At 37.7% G+C, this 18065-nt stretch overlaps 1 protein-coding gene across 2 annotated transcripts in view; it reads left to right on the top strand.

Annotated features, from left to right (window-relative positions):
- CNTN5 (contactin 5) overlaps nt 1-18065 on the top strand; it is a 1343728-nt gene that overhangs the window by 976461 nt on the left and 349202 nt on the right. For both annotated transcript variants that reach the window (XM_003253028.3, XM_003253029.3), the window contains one exon: nt 15887-15989. In XM_003253028.3, coding sequence (XP_003253076.1) covers nt 15887-15989 — 103 coding nt within the window. The remainder of the gene's footprint in view (nt 1-15886; nt 15990-18065) is intronic.

The following is an 18065-nucleotide window of genomic DNA, read 5'->3' as shown; positions in this document are numbered from 1 at the left end:
TTCAACTTCCATGAGTCAAACCAATTCAAAGGGTTATGAGGATTAGAGCTGTTATAGCTAAAGGAGTTACAAGGGTACCTGACACATAGTAAGCCCCATATAAGTATTGGATATTATTCATCATTAGTCTTGTAACAATGATTAGTGCATAACCTGAAATGTAATGCTAGACCTCTAACTGTCATTTTAGGTATTAATTTCTCTCTGGAACTTAAGAAATTTTTTGAAAAGGTGACTTTAATGTAAGGGAGAAGTGGATTCCAGCCAACAAAAATCAAATTACCAGCTATTTAAAAATCCAATTACCAGCTATATTTTAAAAATCATAATACAACTAGAAGCAACGAGACTTCATAGATTATATGTGAATGTATAATGAAATTGCTTCCTCAAACCTTGATGTTACTAAACTTATTTAAGCCTGTGAAACCAGCAAATTTGTTGAGCTGAGATAGGACAATTTGTACCTCAAGCAAATAGACTTCCAAAGACTCTTCAGGGTTAGATTCAATATTTGTGTAACCAGTTTATTAGCAATGAATACTTACTATGGGTACAGCCCTGCTTCTGAGATGCTTCTGAAAGCATTTACTTGCACACAAACAGAACTAGGTTAATTTGCAAAGGAGGGTCCCTTCCATTATAAATATTCTGATTACTTCTTTTTTGAAGAAGAAAAAGTACATATTTTGCAGTCCATTAAATAGCAGTTCCTAGTTGCTGTTGCCTTTTAATATGAATATAGTCAATAATTTATTTGATGGTAAGATTCTTTTTGTTTTTTATTTCAGCTTAATACTTGATAATATTTTAGCCTAAAAGGATAATAAAGAAACTGATTAATTTAGTCCTCTTATTATATATTGCCAAGACAAAATTGATTCCTTTATGAAAGTAAAAACAAGTACATTGTGATTTATTCATCATCATTAACAGGCTTAAGATAGAATTTCATTTTATCAATGTCAAAGGGCTAAAATACCTTTAATGATTGAAGTATAAACAGAAAAGCAATATATTAAAGGGTTAATCTATTTTAAAAATAACTTTTTGTCATATACACATGAATACAACTATATAGAATCAAAAATTGATAATTCAATCTGCCTGTATTAGTTAGGGTTTTATAGAGATAAAGAACCAATAGGATATATATATATATAGATATATGAGAGGGAATTGATTAGGGAAATTGATTCATGTGATGATGGAAGCTGAGAGGTCCCATGACAAACCATCTGCAAGCTAAAGACCCTGGGATGCTCATAGTGTGGCTCCATCCAAGTCCAAAGGCCTCAGAACCCAGGAAACTGATGGTGTAACTCCTGGTCTGAGACCACAGGCCTGATAACCCAGGGGGACCACTGGTGTAAGCCATGGGGTCCAAAGGCCAGGAGGCCTGGAGTTCTGATGTCCAAAGGCAGTAAAGGAGGTGTATCTCAGTTCCAGGAAATAGCCACATGCCTTTCCTCTGTTTTTGTTCTGTCTAAGTGAGTCCCAAGCCAATTGAAAGGTGCCTGTCTACACTGAGGGTGGATCTTTCCCACCTAGTCCACTCAGATTCACATGCTAGTTTCATCTGGAAACACCCTCACAAAAACACCCCAAAATAATGGTTTACTACGTTTCTTGGTATTGCTTAATGTATCCAGTCAAGTTGACACAACTAAAATTAACCATCACACTCTCCAAATGATACTGAAATCTGAAAGTTCTTATGAGGAATTGGAGAAAATCCTAGAAGTTTCGTGATGTCTTCCTGGTCCTGAGTAATTATAAATTCTTTAATGTATTTGAGGATTGGTCATCATTCTATGCCATAAGTATAAACAATGCTCAAAATCTAGCTCTTATCACTCTGCTTGTAGCAGAGTAGAATTATCTATATGCAAATAACTTACCATGATCAGAGCCCATATCAGCCAAAACTAAGTGTAAGATGTGGCTCTAGTTAACAATAAATTATCTCATTAGAGAAACAAAATTGCAGTTGTACAGCTTTACTAAGTAGATAGGAAAAGTGTAAATAGTAAATGCCTAGGAGTTTGTAGGATGGATCCATCTATGTAATTATATACAACTAAACATAATTGCTGTGGTTATAGAACATATTCTTGAGGAAAAGGAATGTGATCTAGCCTTGTTAATGGAGAATACTTGAGTGCATATATAAGCTGATAACTTCAATGAATGACTAATGAACTTCAAACGAATGACTAAAGCTATTTACAAGATAGTCTGAACAGAGCTGGGGCTATGGTAGTCAAGTGGAAACTAAGGTTGAAGAATTAGCACCGGGGCAGGTTTTCAAAGATTTGCATACAAAAATAAAGAGTTTGAATTTCATCAATAAGGCAACAGGGAACCACTGATGTTATAAGAAAGAAAAATAAATGACAAAAATGCTATTTTAGAAAGATAAATATGAAGTCAAAGTATAGAATGGATTGGGGTAAAAAGACAGCCGATAGGAGGCTGAATACACCATGATCAAAGCAAAGGTAGTGAAGGTTTTAATTAGAATTATGTCTATGGAAAGAAAAAAGAAGCAACACACACAAGAAATACTGAAAAGAATACAGGTGTTATGAAATCACAGTTTACTCTTGAAACAGACTCAAACTTAAAACTAAGGAAAATCTGTTCTGATCAGAAAAGATCCAAGACAGGTCAAATTTATTTATTTTTTATGTATTTGTATATTTTTTTGAGATGGAGACTGGCTCTGTCACCTAGGCTGGAGTGCAGTGGCACGATCTCGGCTTACTGCAAGCTCAGCCTCCCCGGTTCACACCATTCTCCTGCCTCCGCCTCCTGAATAGCTGGGACTACAGATGCGTGCTACCATGCCCAGTTAATTTTTCTGTATTTTTAGTAGATACGGGGTTTCACCATGTTAGCCAGGATGGTCTCGATCTCCTGACCTCATGATCCGCCCGCCTCGGCCTCCCAAAGTGCTGTGATTACAGGCATGAAAATTTTAATAGAGAAATGAAGTCACGTAGTCAATGAGAGAAACCTGTGGACCACAGAGGGCTCAAAGAGTAAGAGGTAGCCAGATAGAAGTTAATAAATCTATGATCAGTCACAGCAGGTGCAAAGAATAAACTTCATTTCTTCACTGCTGGAAACTACAGTGCAATGAAAGAGACAAGTAAACAACATTAAAATGCAATGAGATATGTACTAAGATAATGATTTGAACTTTCTACTGTGAAAACAAAGAACAGAGTGAATATAATTATTCTAAAGATGGAGAGATGAATTTGAGTATGGTTTTAAAAGCTGAATTATAGTTTATTAAATAGAGATAAGGTTTAAAAATTACAGGGAAAGGCAAAAATATGTGCCTATAAAGTGGCATGGTTAGTTTATGGAGTGGAGAAAAGTGTTGTGTAGCTACGGTGTGAGATTTGTGAGGAGAGGGATCAGTAAGTATAGGACTGACAAGAGAAGTAAAATCCAAATTTTGATGGGCTTGAATGCAATAATAGGGGATTCAAATTTTGTCTTAAAAAAATTATTGAGTAAACAGAGTCCTTTAATTAGTATTGAAAAGGTTTGTTATTTTTGTTGTTTGCTGTGCCTTTTTGCTTGCTTACTTGCTTTCAGCACAATAACTCTAGTAGTAGTAGGAGGAGAAGAGATGAACAGATTAAAGGGTTGAGCTGGAGCCCTGAAAGGACTTTTGGAGAAAGAAATTGATGGACAATATGCTACCATTTCATTCTGTTGAGTAATGAAGGCCAAATAGATATGATATCAGAAAAGCAGTTTTACTATGATGGGGGTAGGGTTAAGAAGAATACAGTTGTACAATGTGTTTGCATATATTGGCCTGGGAGTTCAAAGGATAAGTTAGGAAGGCATCAGAAACAAAGAAAAACTAAAGGGAAATTTGCAGTAGAGTGGGCTAGATAGGAGCATTCAGATTTGATGATGATGGTTTTGACCAGTAAGATAATTTAAATAACTGTATCATAAGGCAGAACATGATTGGTATCATAAGAAATAAACAATTATGGGCAGCCGGGCATGGTGGCTGACACCTGTTACCCTAGCACTTTGGGAGGCTGAGGCAGGCAGATCACTTGAGGTCAGGAGTTTGAGACCAGCCTGGCTAACATGGTGAAACCCCATTTCTACTAAAAATACACACAAAAAATTTTTTAGCTGGGCATGGTGGTACATGTCTGTAGTCCCAGCTACTTGGAAGTCCGAGTCGGGAGAATCACTTGAACCAAGGAGGCGGAGGCTGCAGTGAGCCAAGATTGTGCCACAGCACTGCCACCTGGGTGTCAGCTAGACTGCATCACAAAAAAAGAAAGAAAGAAAAGAATGGGAAAGAAAGAAAAAGAAAGAAAGAAGGGAGAAAAGGAAAGGAGAAAACGAAAGGAAAGGAAGAAAAGAAAGAAAGAGAGAAACCACGATGGGGAATCTGCAGTAAGGCACAAGATTTCTTGCTGAAGGAATTACAGAAGGTTGTTTTCTGTTGTGGTGATGGTGATGATTTTTTTGTTTTTGTTTTTGTTTTCATTTTGGTGGGGTTTTGGGGTGTGGGGGTTGGCTTCTGGTTTTTAATGAAGGACCTATTTTTGTGTTCCTTTTAGATATTTTTATAAGATACAATTTGAAGTGAAACGTAAACTGAATTTTAGTGTACATAGGATCTTATTGAGATATTTTTAGACAAGGACCAATAATAGCAGGTATACAGGCTTGTAATACGTTTAGAATAAAGCATATTTGGAAAATAGCAAGCACTCCTATTACATGGAATGTTGCATGCATAAATGGGAAGAATTTGAGGTAAAATATGGAAAGATAACTTAGGACTAGAACATTGGAGCTGATGCAGAATATTTCATGACCGCTTTGTCAGACTTGTAGCAGGGGTGCCCCGTTTACTCGGCCCACTGTGCTCAACCCCTTGCAGAAGGGAGCATGTGAGTAAGTGAGTGTGGAATCCTTCCAGCCACTGCTCCAGGTGCTGGCAGGAGCAAGCTCCATTTACTTATCCTGCGGCAGTGCCCAGGAGAGGGTGTCTGAGACCGTGAAGCTCAAGAAGGGGTGTTACAATGACTTCTTAGCTCCACTATCCATGGAATGCAGTGTATTATCAGCTTACTTGGCCTCTTGCCTCATCACATGGGATGGCCGTCCTCTGCTGGCAAGGGCAAAGGGCCAGCATGATGGGCATTTTTGGGTACCTGTCCTCGGTGGTTCCTGAGCTCTTGTCTGGCACCCAAGAAGACTAAGGTCACGCAGACACTTGAAGGATGGCAAAGTGGATAATTTTATAGAGCAATGGAAATGGCTCTCAGAAGACAGGGGAGCAGGAGAGGGGACAGGACAGGCAGGTAGTGTCCACGCAAAGTCCAGCTGGCTCTTCCCTGAAGTCAAGTTGTCTCTGCTCTGAAGTCCAGCTGTCTCTCTGAAGTCAAGTCACTTATCTCCAGTCAAGCCACCTCTCTATCCTCTACTGACTGAGTCTGGGGTCTTTATAGGCACAGAATGATGGATAGGGTGGGCTATAGGTAGTTTTGGAATAGGCAACATTCAATTGGTAAGAAGGCATTTTTCAGAAAGAACCAATTGGGAAAAAGCAGGCAGACAGGAATAGAAATTTTCACTTTGGGCCGTGGGTTTCAGGCTTCTAAGCTTGAAGGTGGGGTTTCACCAGGGATGTATCCCTGTCTGCCTCCTGCCTCTATCAAAGCCTTCAAATGGAAGACTAATACATTTGGACATTAGTGAGTAAAGCATTCATGCCATCCTTTTTTAGCCATTGTAATCATCCGTCTTTTAATAACCCCTCATCTTCCTGGCACTGTCTTCCTCATTTATTAAAGATATTATTCAGTCAATGTCTTGGTGATACCCATATATACATAAATGATCCATCCAGTATTATGGCTTCTCAGTTTCTTTACCTCCATGCTTCCCACGAACTTGTACTCCATCCCATCTTAGCCACCCTTTCCTGTGGTAATAGCCTGAATCTTGCAATTATCAATTATTCTACCTTCATCACAATCTCAGTTTCAAGTAAGCCACTTTCTGCTGACAGCCTCTTTTCCATTCAAATAATTATGTTTACTACTTCCACTTAAACAATTATTTGGCCCCGTCAGACCTCTCATTCCTTTTATCAGTTCACCACTTCACTGTCCATCGCACCCTCACATCATCAAGTGCCTTCCCTTTCTAGGTGAGATTACATAGTCACTTATTGTAAACATTCTCGTCTGTAAGCTCACAACTCTCTATCCCATCAATCTCTTGATCATATAATACTCACTTGGCAAACCACTTATCTCAACCTCAGCCTATGCCTCATTCATTTAATGATTATATCCATATAGCTGAGTATAGATAGAAAAAAATACATAATTTTGAACACAGATTTTGCCTTGACTTTATATTCTTATTTACCTTTCAGTGACAAATATAAGGTCTTCCCTATATCTTTATCCGTATGACTACTACACCACTAATTACAAATAATAAACTGTTCTTGACAGTTTTGTGCCCTAGATTCCATCTCTTCTTACCTACATCAAAAAGTTGTCATCTGCAATTATTTACCCTCTTTTGTAAACATCACATTTCCCTCCATCCTGAATCATTCGCATCAGTAAACACGCTAGAATATTTATTATCCTGAAATTAACTATTTTGTGATTTCATAGCTCCCTCCAACTTCCATCCTTTTTTTCTCTGCTCTCCTTGATAGCAAGACTTCGTCCAAGAGTTGTTTAAACCCATCTCAAATTTCTTTTTTTTTTTTTTTTTTGAGACGGAGTCTCACTCTGTCAGCCCAGGCTGGAATGCAGTGGCGCAATCTTGGCTCACTGCAAGCTCCGCCTTCCGGGTTCACGCCACTCTCCTGCCTCAGCCTCTCCGAGTAGCTGGGACTACAGGCGCCCGCCACCACGCCCGGCTAATTTTTTGTATTTTTTAGTAGAGACGGGGTTTCACCGTGGTCTCGATCTCCTGACCTCGTGATCCGCCTGCCTCAAATTTCTATTTTATGTTTTCTTATACCTAATCCTATGAAGCTTTAATAACCACCATTATTGCAAATGTCACCAAGGATCTTCACGTTGCCACAGCTAATGGGGTAGATGAAAGGGAATCCAAAATAATGTAATAGCAATTAGAATAAAAATAAGGGAACGAAAAAGAGAGATGTAATAGGAATCAAATTGGCAGAACTTGATAATTGACTGATTGTGGAGAAGTGGAGAGACCATCAGCTTATTCATTCACAAAATGTGTTTTATTTTTTAAAATATCACAATAATTTAAAACAAAATATAGATTTTTTATAATTCCAGATTAGAAAATTATTTTAAGTATCCCACAAAGCAAAAAAGAACACAAACATTGAAATACAAAAAATGATAGGTGACGTAGCTCCTGTGTCACCTATCACACACATATATAGTTGATAACAAGTAGATTCACTAATTGTCATCAAATATTCTTGACCATTAACTTTGTACCAGGGACTGTGTGAGGATACAAAGGGAACAAAATGATGTGGTTCCTGTCCTGGTTTAGTTTACAGCTAAAAGTGAAAACAGATATGGAACAAATGGGTAGAAATGCCATTAAATTGAATAATTGATTGATTCTGATTTGTTTTACCAAAAAAAGAAAAGAAAAATAATGAACAATGCTGTTTCTCTTTATATATATATATATATATATATGTATATATACACACACAGTATTCATATATATAATATATGCACATATATTTTTTATATATATTTCTTTCTCCATATATGTATATATTTACATTATATATACTTGCATTATGTATATATGAATATATACACACACACACATACACACGCACACACATACATATATGCACAGAGAGAGAGGAAAGAGATTAACTTGGTGAGGGAAGTGGGGTGGTTAGAGAGGAAAGACTTTACTGAAAAAGTAATATTTAATGTAGAACTTAATTGACTACAAAATTGGGAATGGGTAAATAAATTCTTCTTTGCAAACAATATGAATGTTTCCTGGGGAGCAGAATAAAATATTGAGGAAAAGTGGCTTCAGACTTCATAAAGTCCTAGCATTTGAACTCCTTGCCTTTTATTTAATAGCTCACTGATGTGGAGGGAGTTACATAATTTTTAAAATAGTTTTCTATTATTTAAAATAGGGACTATCGTATCTACCTTACTGTGTTTTGTAAGTTTTAAATGACAGTTTACTTATATACATTTCACAAAGCACCAGGCTTATAGCAAGTGTTCAGTTAATATTTATTCCCATCCACTTTACATCTAGAGTCTTTAATGCACAAAAAGCCCTGTGATGAAGCTATAAAAATCAGCATTCCCCCTCTGGAAACATTTCTCCTTTGAACCATATCATACACGGAGGCTTTGAAATCCACAAGAGTTTGTAAAATGAAATACGTTGTGAATTGTCTACAGAGTAAATCAGGAGCTGCTACATCTTATATCTCAAATATGAGTGGTAACAGCAGGAATGCTGGCATTCTCCACAACAAGACTACAGAGAGAAAACAATCTGTGCAGATTAAAGTGTAAAAATAAACTATTAACAATGGTTTGAAACAACTCATTTGTCACATTTTTTTCCCAGAGTTATGCAACCAGGCAGCTGATCAACTGTGCTGGCAGAACTAATTCCTCCAGGATATTTTAGGTCCCTTTACTTCTTGATAATTACTGTATAGATTGGTAGACAGCTATGAGTAAGAAACTTTTTGGAGGGAACATTCCTTCTGAAGAATGATAAAACTTTACAAATGAAAAGTAATGTGAGTGAGTGTTCTTGATAGTTGCAAGGAAAAAGGTTTACTGGACAGGAGTTCTTAACTCCAGCAACGATTATTACTAAAAGTGTCAGACAGAATGGCCATTTGAAATATGCAACAACAGGTATTCATAGACATTGGCCGATCAGAACAAGATCCTCAGCCAATCAGGAAAAACACTCAGCTCTGCTGGAAGTACCAGCACATACAGGTTGAATGTAATTTGCCTTGATGTTAGGGCAAGTTGCCCCTGAATACAGTATGTTTGACAGCATGACTCTCTGCATGCCATTTTTCAGACATTTTAGTCAATTATACTCTAATCCTCAGAAGGACAAGTCACATGAGAAAAATCAGAGTAAAGAAAGGTCCACTCTTGAATTTTTTTAATGTTCATAAAATCTCCTAGAGAAACTATCAAAATACGAAGCTCATAACCCTAACTTCAAAAAATATTCATCATCAGGCTTAGAGTTGAACTCTGTTGCCTGAAATTTTAATAAGTTGTCCAGGTTTTTCTGGTGTTTTGGCTCTCTGTTCTGTAAGGTGCTTGGAGAAACACTGCTCTAAATTGCATTCCACTTAGGGAAAAGCACCCTAGCTCTTCAAAAGTAATTGGAATAAATAAGAAAATCAACAACCATAAAGACAAAGAAGGAGAGTAATGTGCTTTCAGATGGAAGGCTTCTGTTTATGAGAAACTACGGTAACTTAAGGTCATCTTCTAATGGCATGTAATTCTAAAGTAGGGCAGCCACGTAAGCCAGGAGAGACAGGTCTGGGGAAAGAAATGAAGACACACATTGAGTGTTTCTTGAGCTATATTCAGCTCCATACTAGGGGCAATAAAAAGATCAAAGACCTACCTTGACTGAAGAGACAAGCCTGATATTTTGATCTTCAACTATGTGTCTTATGGGACTGTCTCCCTTCCCTTTCAGCATCAAACTCTGCCTAACAAAAGAAATTTCAAGCTAAGCTGCACAAGATTTGAGATACTAAAACTTGCAACTGAAATAAACCATGTAGCCATGTCAGACAGTCAATGATTAATGTAGTACATATAGTATGCCTGGACTATTATACTCTGTAAAGTTTCTCAACACAGTGATGTCAAGAAAATAGCTCTGCGGCCAGGCGCAGTGGCTCACGCCTGTAATCCCAGCACTTTGGGAGGCCGAGGCGGGCGGATCACAAGGTCAGGAGATCGAGACCATCCTGGCTAACACAGTGAAACCCTGTCTCTACTAAAAAATACAAAAAATTAGCCGGGTGAGGTGGTGGGTGCCTGCAGTCCCAGCTACTCGGGAGGCTGAGGCAGGAGAATGGCGTGAACCCCGGGGGGCGGAGCCTGCAGTGAGCCGAGATCGCGCCACTGCACTCCAGCCTGGGCAACAGCAAGACTCTGTCTCAAAAAAAAGAAAATAGCTCTGCACATAAGGTCAGAAAATCCCTAATTTTGCAACATTTTTATCAGCAACTTTCAATAGGACCTTGGGCCAGTTACTTGACCTCTTTGACTCTCAGTTACCTCATTTCTAAAAAGAAGAAGGGTAAATTATATCAGCTAAGGCAGTGGGTGGTTCCCAACCATTTTGGCACCAGGGATCAATTTCATGGAGGATAATTTTTCCACATACACAGAGGGATGGTTTCAGGATGAAACTTTTCCACCTCAGACCATCAGGCTTTAGATTCTCATAAGGAGTATGCAACCTAGCTCCCTTGCATGCATGGTTCACAACAGGGTTCACATTCCTGTGAGAATCTAATGCTGCCACTGATCCAACAAGAGGTGGAGGTCAGGCAGTAATGCTCCCTTGCCGGCCTCTCACTTCCTGCTGTGCAGCCCAGTTCCTAACAGGCCACAGACCTGTAGGGGTCTGTAGGGGTGGGGAACCCTGAGCTAGGCTCAACTTTAGCTCTAACATAATAATCCCATGAAATGTAAAGCAAAACATAACCGCTGAATATTATCATATGTTAAAGAGCAAGATATCTAAAGAGCTTTCTCATATGTCCTTACATCATTGCTCTCAGTGTGATGATAAAAATTTAAAAACCAGTTATAATTTCTTGCAGTATAGCTCAAATTAGGTAAAATAATTTGAAGCCTCTTATTCAACTCTTTTTGTTTTATTTTTAATATATAGTTCAGATATTAGCAACCTCTTGGGGCCTGAAGTGAGGCTTCAGTATGCCCTTGGCCATAATGGAAATTATTTGAGGAACACCAGAAGGCTGTATCTGGGCCAAATTACCTCCCAGATACTATCAGAAGTACCCATCCTTTGGATCATTTTTAATGATTATGGCAATAAAGGAATGTCTTCTTTGCAATTTATCAATGTAATCTGGAAGAGAAGAGAGACTGTATGGATCTGATCTGACTCATATCAGTTAATAGTATCAGTACCTCTTTGGTATTACTCAGAGGCAGCTGGAGATTTTGAAAAGCCTAAAATGTTGTACCACCTTGGTACCTTCCTTAAGAAGAAGAATACTAAAGTATTAATATAAAAGTGGGTTCTACAAATAGTATTTTATTTAGAAAGAGAAAAAAATCAAAATGAATTACTGGAGCTTTGGAGATTGAAGTCCCTTTCTCCTAAGATCTCTTTGGGCAATTTACTAGAAATAATTATATAGAAATATTTTCCAAATTTGGCCTTCCACTCCAACACCCTATGACACTGAGTAAATGTCAGCACTCACAGGGACCCATGTATATAAGAGGCTTAGTTTTAATAAGCATCATGATAAATCAGGTGTTATTGTGTCATCAGATTAACAGGTAGAGAAGTAACAACAATACCAAATCAATTTTAAGAATAGGCAGGGAAATCAGAAATTAAGTTTGAGGACTACTTCACAAGAGCAGTCATATGTAGCTTCTAAACAGGATGCCTGGAGTCTTCCTACGGGGCTTACAAGTAAGAGAGCATTAAAGATAAACTTCACATCATTAAAAACATTCGGCTGAGTTTATTAGTATCACCAGCAGACCACATCCTGCTATTCAAGTAGCTGGCAGAGACACCATAGGGAAAAAAAGTTGACATGAAGAGGAAGTAAAAGAAAGGAACCTGGTGGGTATAGTATGGAGGAGCATGGGGAAATATTTAAAAAGAAGCAGAGGAAACAAACATTATTGATAAAGAGAGAAGAAGTCGTTAAACATTTGTTTTTGGTGACATAATAGTGCTAACCATTCAATTCACTTGCTATTTATCAGGCTCTTGATGTGCAGCAAAGTTTAGACTGGAAAGTAATTGAGGGAGTTAGCCTCTTAGAGTAGGACATTATATTGATGATAATTCCCTTCTACGTCCTCAGTAAACAGATTAGAAACATGAAACCCAGAGTTTTCTGATGTGTCAGAGATGGTACAGACTAGACATTTAGTGAAATCTCTGTGATAAAAATTTTAGTGACATTTTTTCTCCTTTGCCAAAAAAATTAAAAAAAAAAAACAATAAATACCACAAAGAGCAAAGATAACCTTTTTGTCTTATGTGAGATTAAACATTTTCCATCTAAACTTATCCATATGCTTTCTTCAAAGCTTACTTCAAAAGCTGCATAACAAATAAATAGATAAACATTAAACACATAAAATGTTTTTCTTGCCAAAGGTAACCCTTTTTTTCCCTTTGCATGTCCAGTGTATATGACCTTCATATCTTATAGATTTATCTTACTCTTCTTGGGTTTCTTCTTCTTTCCTCTCATTCTACATACATATGCAAAATAATTGTACAGAGAACTACATATGCACAAAGACTCATCCATGCTGATATGGCCACAAACATAGACACCCTCAAACACATGCACAGTCTCCTCAGAGAAGCATCTGTGCCAAATCATAGCTGTTTTCTATGTGGTATTTTACACATAGGGGGCTTCTAAAAAATTAATTTTAGGAGAAAATTTTCTCCAAGGCTATATGATGGCACTAGCACCAGAATCCACCCGGCCTCAGCTATTGCATTTTTTTCTAATAGGTAAAAGCCCTATCCAGTCTCATTGCTTCAACTACCACCTCTAAATGACTGTAAGTGTTTTCCCCTGTCTAGAACTCATCCTGAGCTTCATTCTCTCATTTTTACTATGTGGTCAGATACTTTCTTCTGAATATCTTGTAGGTACTTCAAATTCAATACCTCCAAATTGAAGCTCGTCAGCTTTTCTACTTTGACTGTGTTCTTTTTTCTTTTATTGACATTGCCCAATTCCCCAAGCTGCAAATTATAGTGTTATTATTGACACTGCCCATGCCCTTATTCCTGTACCTCATTGTCTGCCGAGTTTTGCCAGTTCAGTTATTAATTAGTTTTTCCCATCTAGTGCCTTTTGTCTGCTTTTATTACTATTATTAAAACTCAGGCCTTTATCTTGTATTACTGAAGTAATGTCATTGATTTATTTGTCTCTACTCCAGTTTCACTGTATCCATCTCAGCATAATGCAGCTTCCCTATTCAAAACCACTGTAGCTCCAAAACAGATTAAAGTCTAAATGTGTTACTCTGATAATCAAGGCTCTCTGTTTTTCAGATTCCATCTGTTTTTTTGTTCCATCCATGTATTTCCAGATTTATCTAATATCACTTCCCTTCACATATCCAGATGTCAGAAAAACTGATATTCCTATTTCTGGTCACTTCCCATTTCTTTATCATTTTTTTATAGCTCCATTTACTCTCTCCTATCTTTTTTCCACTTATCCAAACCCTCATTATTCTTATGATCTCCTCAAATGTGCATGTATTAGTCTGTTTTCACACTGCTATAAAGAATACTTGAGACTGAGTAATTTATAAAGAAAACAGACTTAATTGACTCACAGTTTCACATGGCTGGGAAGGCCTCAGGAAACTTACAATCATGGCAGAAGGCAAAAGGGAGGCAAGGTACATCTTACATGGCAGCAGGAGAGAGAGAGGGAGCATGGAAAACTGCCGCTTTAAAAGTCATCAGATTTCATGAGAACTCCATCACTATCATAAGGACTGCATGGGGGAAACTGCCCCCATGATTCAGCCACCTTCCACCAGGTCCCTCCTTTGACACGTGGGGATTACCATTTCAGATGAGATTTTGGTGGGGATACAGAGCCAAACCATATCATTCTACTCCGACCCCTCCCAAATCTCACATTCTTTTCGTATTTCAAAACCAATGATACTTTCTCAAGAGTCCCCAAAATCTTGACTCATTCTAGCATTAATCCAAAAGTCCAAGTCCAAAGTCTCATCTGAGGCAAGAATAGTCCTTTCCGCCTATGAGCCTGTAAAATAAAAAACAAGTTAGTTACTTCCAAGATACAGGCATTGGGTAAATGTTCCCATTGCAAATGGGAGAAATTGGCCAAAACAAAGAGGCCACAGGCCACATGCAAATACAAAACCCAGCAAGGCAGTTTTTAAATCTTAAAGCTCCAAAATAGTCTCCTTGACTCCATGTCTCACATTTAGGGCATGATGATAGAAGGTGTAGGCTCCCAAGGACTAGGGCAGCTCTGCCCCTGTGGCTCTGCAGGGCACAGCCCCTCTGGCTCTTTCATGGGCTGGCGTTGAATGCCTATGGCTTTTCCGGGTGCTCAGTGCAAGCTGTGGATCCACCATTCTGGGGTCTGGAGGATGGTGGCCATATTCTCACAGCTCCAGTAGTCAGTACCCCAGTGGGGACACTGTGTGGAGGCTCCAACCCCACCATTCCCCTCTGCATTGCTCTAGTAGAGGTTCTCCATTAGGGATCTTTCCCTGCAGCAAACTTCTGCCTGGACGTCTCGGTGTTTCCGTACATCCTTGAAATCTAGGAAGAGGTTGCCAAACCTGAATTCTTGCCTTCTGCACATATGTAGGCCCAACACCACATGGAATTTGCCAAGGCTTGGGGCTTGCACCTCTGAAGCAATGGCCTGAGCTATATGTTGACCCCTTTTAGCCATGGCTGGAGTTGGAGCAGCTAGGACACAAGACACCATGTCTCGAAGCTGCACGGAGCAGTGGGTCCCCAGGCTGGCCATGAAACCATTTTTCCCTCCTAGGCCTCCAGGCCTGTGATGAGAGGGGCTGCTATGAAGATCTCTGAAATGCTATGGAGACATTTTTCCCATTGCCTTCGCTATTAACACTCAGCTCCTCGTTACTTATGCAAATTTCTGCAGCCAGGTTTAATTTCTCAACAGAAAATGGGGTTTTTCTTTTCTACCACAGGAAAAGGCCTCAGGAAACTTACAATTATGGTGGAAGGAGGAGAAGCAAGGCATGTCTTACGTGGTGGCAGAAGAGACGAGAGAGAGAACAGGGAAACTGCCACTTTTAAAACCATGAAATTTTGTGAGAACTCTCTTACTATCATGAGAACAGCATGGAGGAATCTACCTCCATGATCCAATCACCTCCCACCAGGTCCCTCTCTTGACATATGCAGATTACAATTTGAGATGTGATTTTAGTGGGGACACAGAGCCCAACCATATCAGTGCATAATACTTAATACCTTATTCATGGCAATGATCACTTCTTATCTTTCATTACAGTAATTTGATAGATAGCTTTTCTCCCATACTTGAGTATACAGTATGTTGTTTCTCTCTTTAAGAATATAGTTGCTGAGTGCTTGAGAGCACAACTGATTAATCTTTTGTTACTCCCAGAATTTTTGGCAAAATGCCATGCATATTATAGATATATAATAAATATTTGACTTTATAAATGAGTAGTTATTTGGCAATAAGGAAATTTTGATACCTTTTCTTATTTAAAATGGGAAATAGTCATAGTTTTTTTAGAACAATTAGGAACGGTACTACTAGTGTTAACACTTTCAATAATTATTACTTTAAATGATAATGAACATGCATGTAATCTAGTCCTCAGGGGAAGACTAGGATTTCATCAAAATGATAAGAGCCTAAGTGTACTACTTATTTCAATACATCGAAAAATTTAACAGTCATCAAACAGACATTAACAACCAAACCACAGTGATTTTCAATGTAACATCTCCAGGATTAAGAAACAAATTGTAACATTCATTTGATTCTTAAAGACTATTCTTTCTTTCTAAGGTGTGATGGGAGAATATGAGCCGAAAATTGAGGTCCATTTTCCTTTCACGGTTACAGCTGCTAAAGGAACAACTGTTAAGGTGGAATGCTTTGCACTTGGCAAGTAAGTACATGTTCTTCCATAATTAAACACAATTGTTCATTAAAATGTGACATCTTATTTTTGGATCACTTATTTTGCTAGGTGTCGTTTCTCCAGATGTTCCATGGTGGCTATTTATTTTCTAAAAGAAGGTCAAATGGGAATTGATGAAGTAATCAGTTACAATTATCTTCTAGTCATTCCTGTGGACAACAATTTCTATAATTTTGCTATTTTAACATAAAACTTCTTTAATGAATAAAAAGCTTTACATCTGTACCTATATATCTTAAAATTTAAGTGTCATCTTTAAATTTCATTCAGTTGTTAGGTAAATAAAGAGGATAGAAAGGCAAAGTACTATCCACTCCTCATGTATAGGATGTAGATTCTTATAAGACATAATAAGACAGCAGATAAAAGTCATAAGGATAATAGTTACATAGTGATCCTATGTATTACCTTAGTATCTCCTGAAATCATAATAGCACCAGCTGTCAATATGTACAAGTAATCATTTCCCAAATGAGAGAAAGAATTTATATCACACCCTAATGCCTGCCATACTTAATGATTCTGTTTCTGAGGGTTTACAGCCCAGGATATATAGTCACTTGTCAATGATGTTTACAGTATAGGTATTGAGATCAGAGGCAGAAGTGGAATTTTGATTATATTTGATTATCGTATTATGATTTATTTTAAACAGAGTGTTGTTTTCTTTTTTTTTTTAGGATGATAAGACCTCAGGGTTCTTTCTAGACTCTATAATTTGCATAAATGTATCTCTATCAGAGTTACTAATTATTTAACTTCAGTTGCAGAGAGCAAACTCCCACAATATGACTATAAAGTACTCAGAGATAAAGCCAGCCACACAAGTGTGATTATTAAAGTAGGTTTAGCCTTTGGGTAAGGAAAATATTAGTAAAAATGAAAAAAAAAATCAGCTAAGGGAGATTTAGGGAACAAACATAGTAAACACTGTGTGTTTTAATATCAAGAATGATTAAAATAAGACATATGTGCAATTCTACTTTAAGTAGAAGCAACATAATAGACTATAAGCAAAATGAATTGTTATGTGACCCATCTTTTAAGCAAAAGATAGCTATAAGTAGAAATAAATTTCAAAATGTAAAATGTATCTAGGAGGTATTTGGGCAGATACTTGAGGAAGCCTTCTAAACCTAAAGATACTAGTTAAGTGCATAAGATTGAATAATAGTTAAAAGTCTGATTTGTCACCATTTGCTGTTGTGTGTCAAGTAGGTCTGAAAATGTCCCAAGTAAGAAACTCAATTGTGACAAATGCAAAAATAATATATTCTGGCTTGAAGACAAGGGTTTTAGTGTATCCTGTAGTTAAATAATTCTTCAGTGCCAGAATTTATACTAAGGCCACAAACAAAGGGAGGTCATATTGTAAAACAAATTAGAAAACTAGACTTATAGGAAAAAACCAATATAAATATTTCCCTAGGCAAGCTTATTTAATAAGTTAGATGTGGTTGCCTTTGGAAGCCTTGAAATATGTTTAGTAAATTGAGGCTTAAAGTCTCTTTCATTCTAGGTAATACCCAACAGTCAAATCACTAAATCACTTAAGTTCTTTTAATATTTTATTTTCTTCAACCTTTCTACTCCTTCTTTGCTACCCAACTCTCAAAAGTAAATAAATAAAAGGGAGTGTAAAGAAGACTGCTTCGGTCAAGAAGATCTGTATTTATCACTTGGTGTCCTTTCTAAGAAATGTCACAATTATGGAAAAAAGAAACATCTTATGAAGAGATCTACCCTCTACCTAAAGACTAGTCTGCCACCCCCATGAAAATAAATAAGATCAAAGAAATAACATCTTGACATGTGTTCATCCTTTTACAGTATATTATTTTGTGGTGTGGATCACCATTTCATCCCAACATGATCACAGCAATTGCAAATTAATTCCTGAGCATCTGCATGGCTCCCGCAGCTCATCTGAGCTGCTTCTCACTTCACTGAGCACATGGTGCTCTTGTGGGCCTTTGTCTGCTGCAAAAACTTCAGTATCTGTCACTGGATATCGTCAGGATCTTATCACTCAGGCTGTCTTTC

The sequence above is a fragment of the Nomascus leucogenys genome, chromosome 15 (assembly GCF_006542625.1).
Source record: "Nomascus leucogenys isolate Asia chromosome 15, Asia_NLE_v1, whole genome shotgun sequence".
In the NCBI taxonomy this organism is placed as follows: Eukaryota; Metazoa; Chordata; class Mammalia; order Primates; family Hylobatidae; genus Nomascus; species Nomascus leucogenys.
Note: the sequence above shows the minus strand (reverse complement) of the source record. Positions and strands in the feature narration are given on the sequence as shown.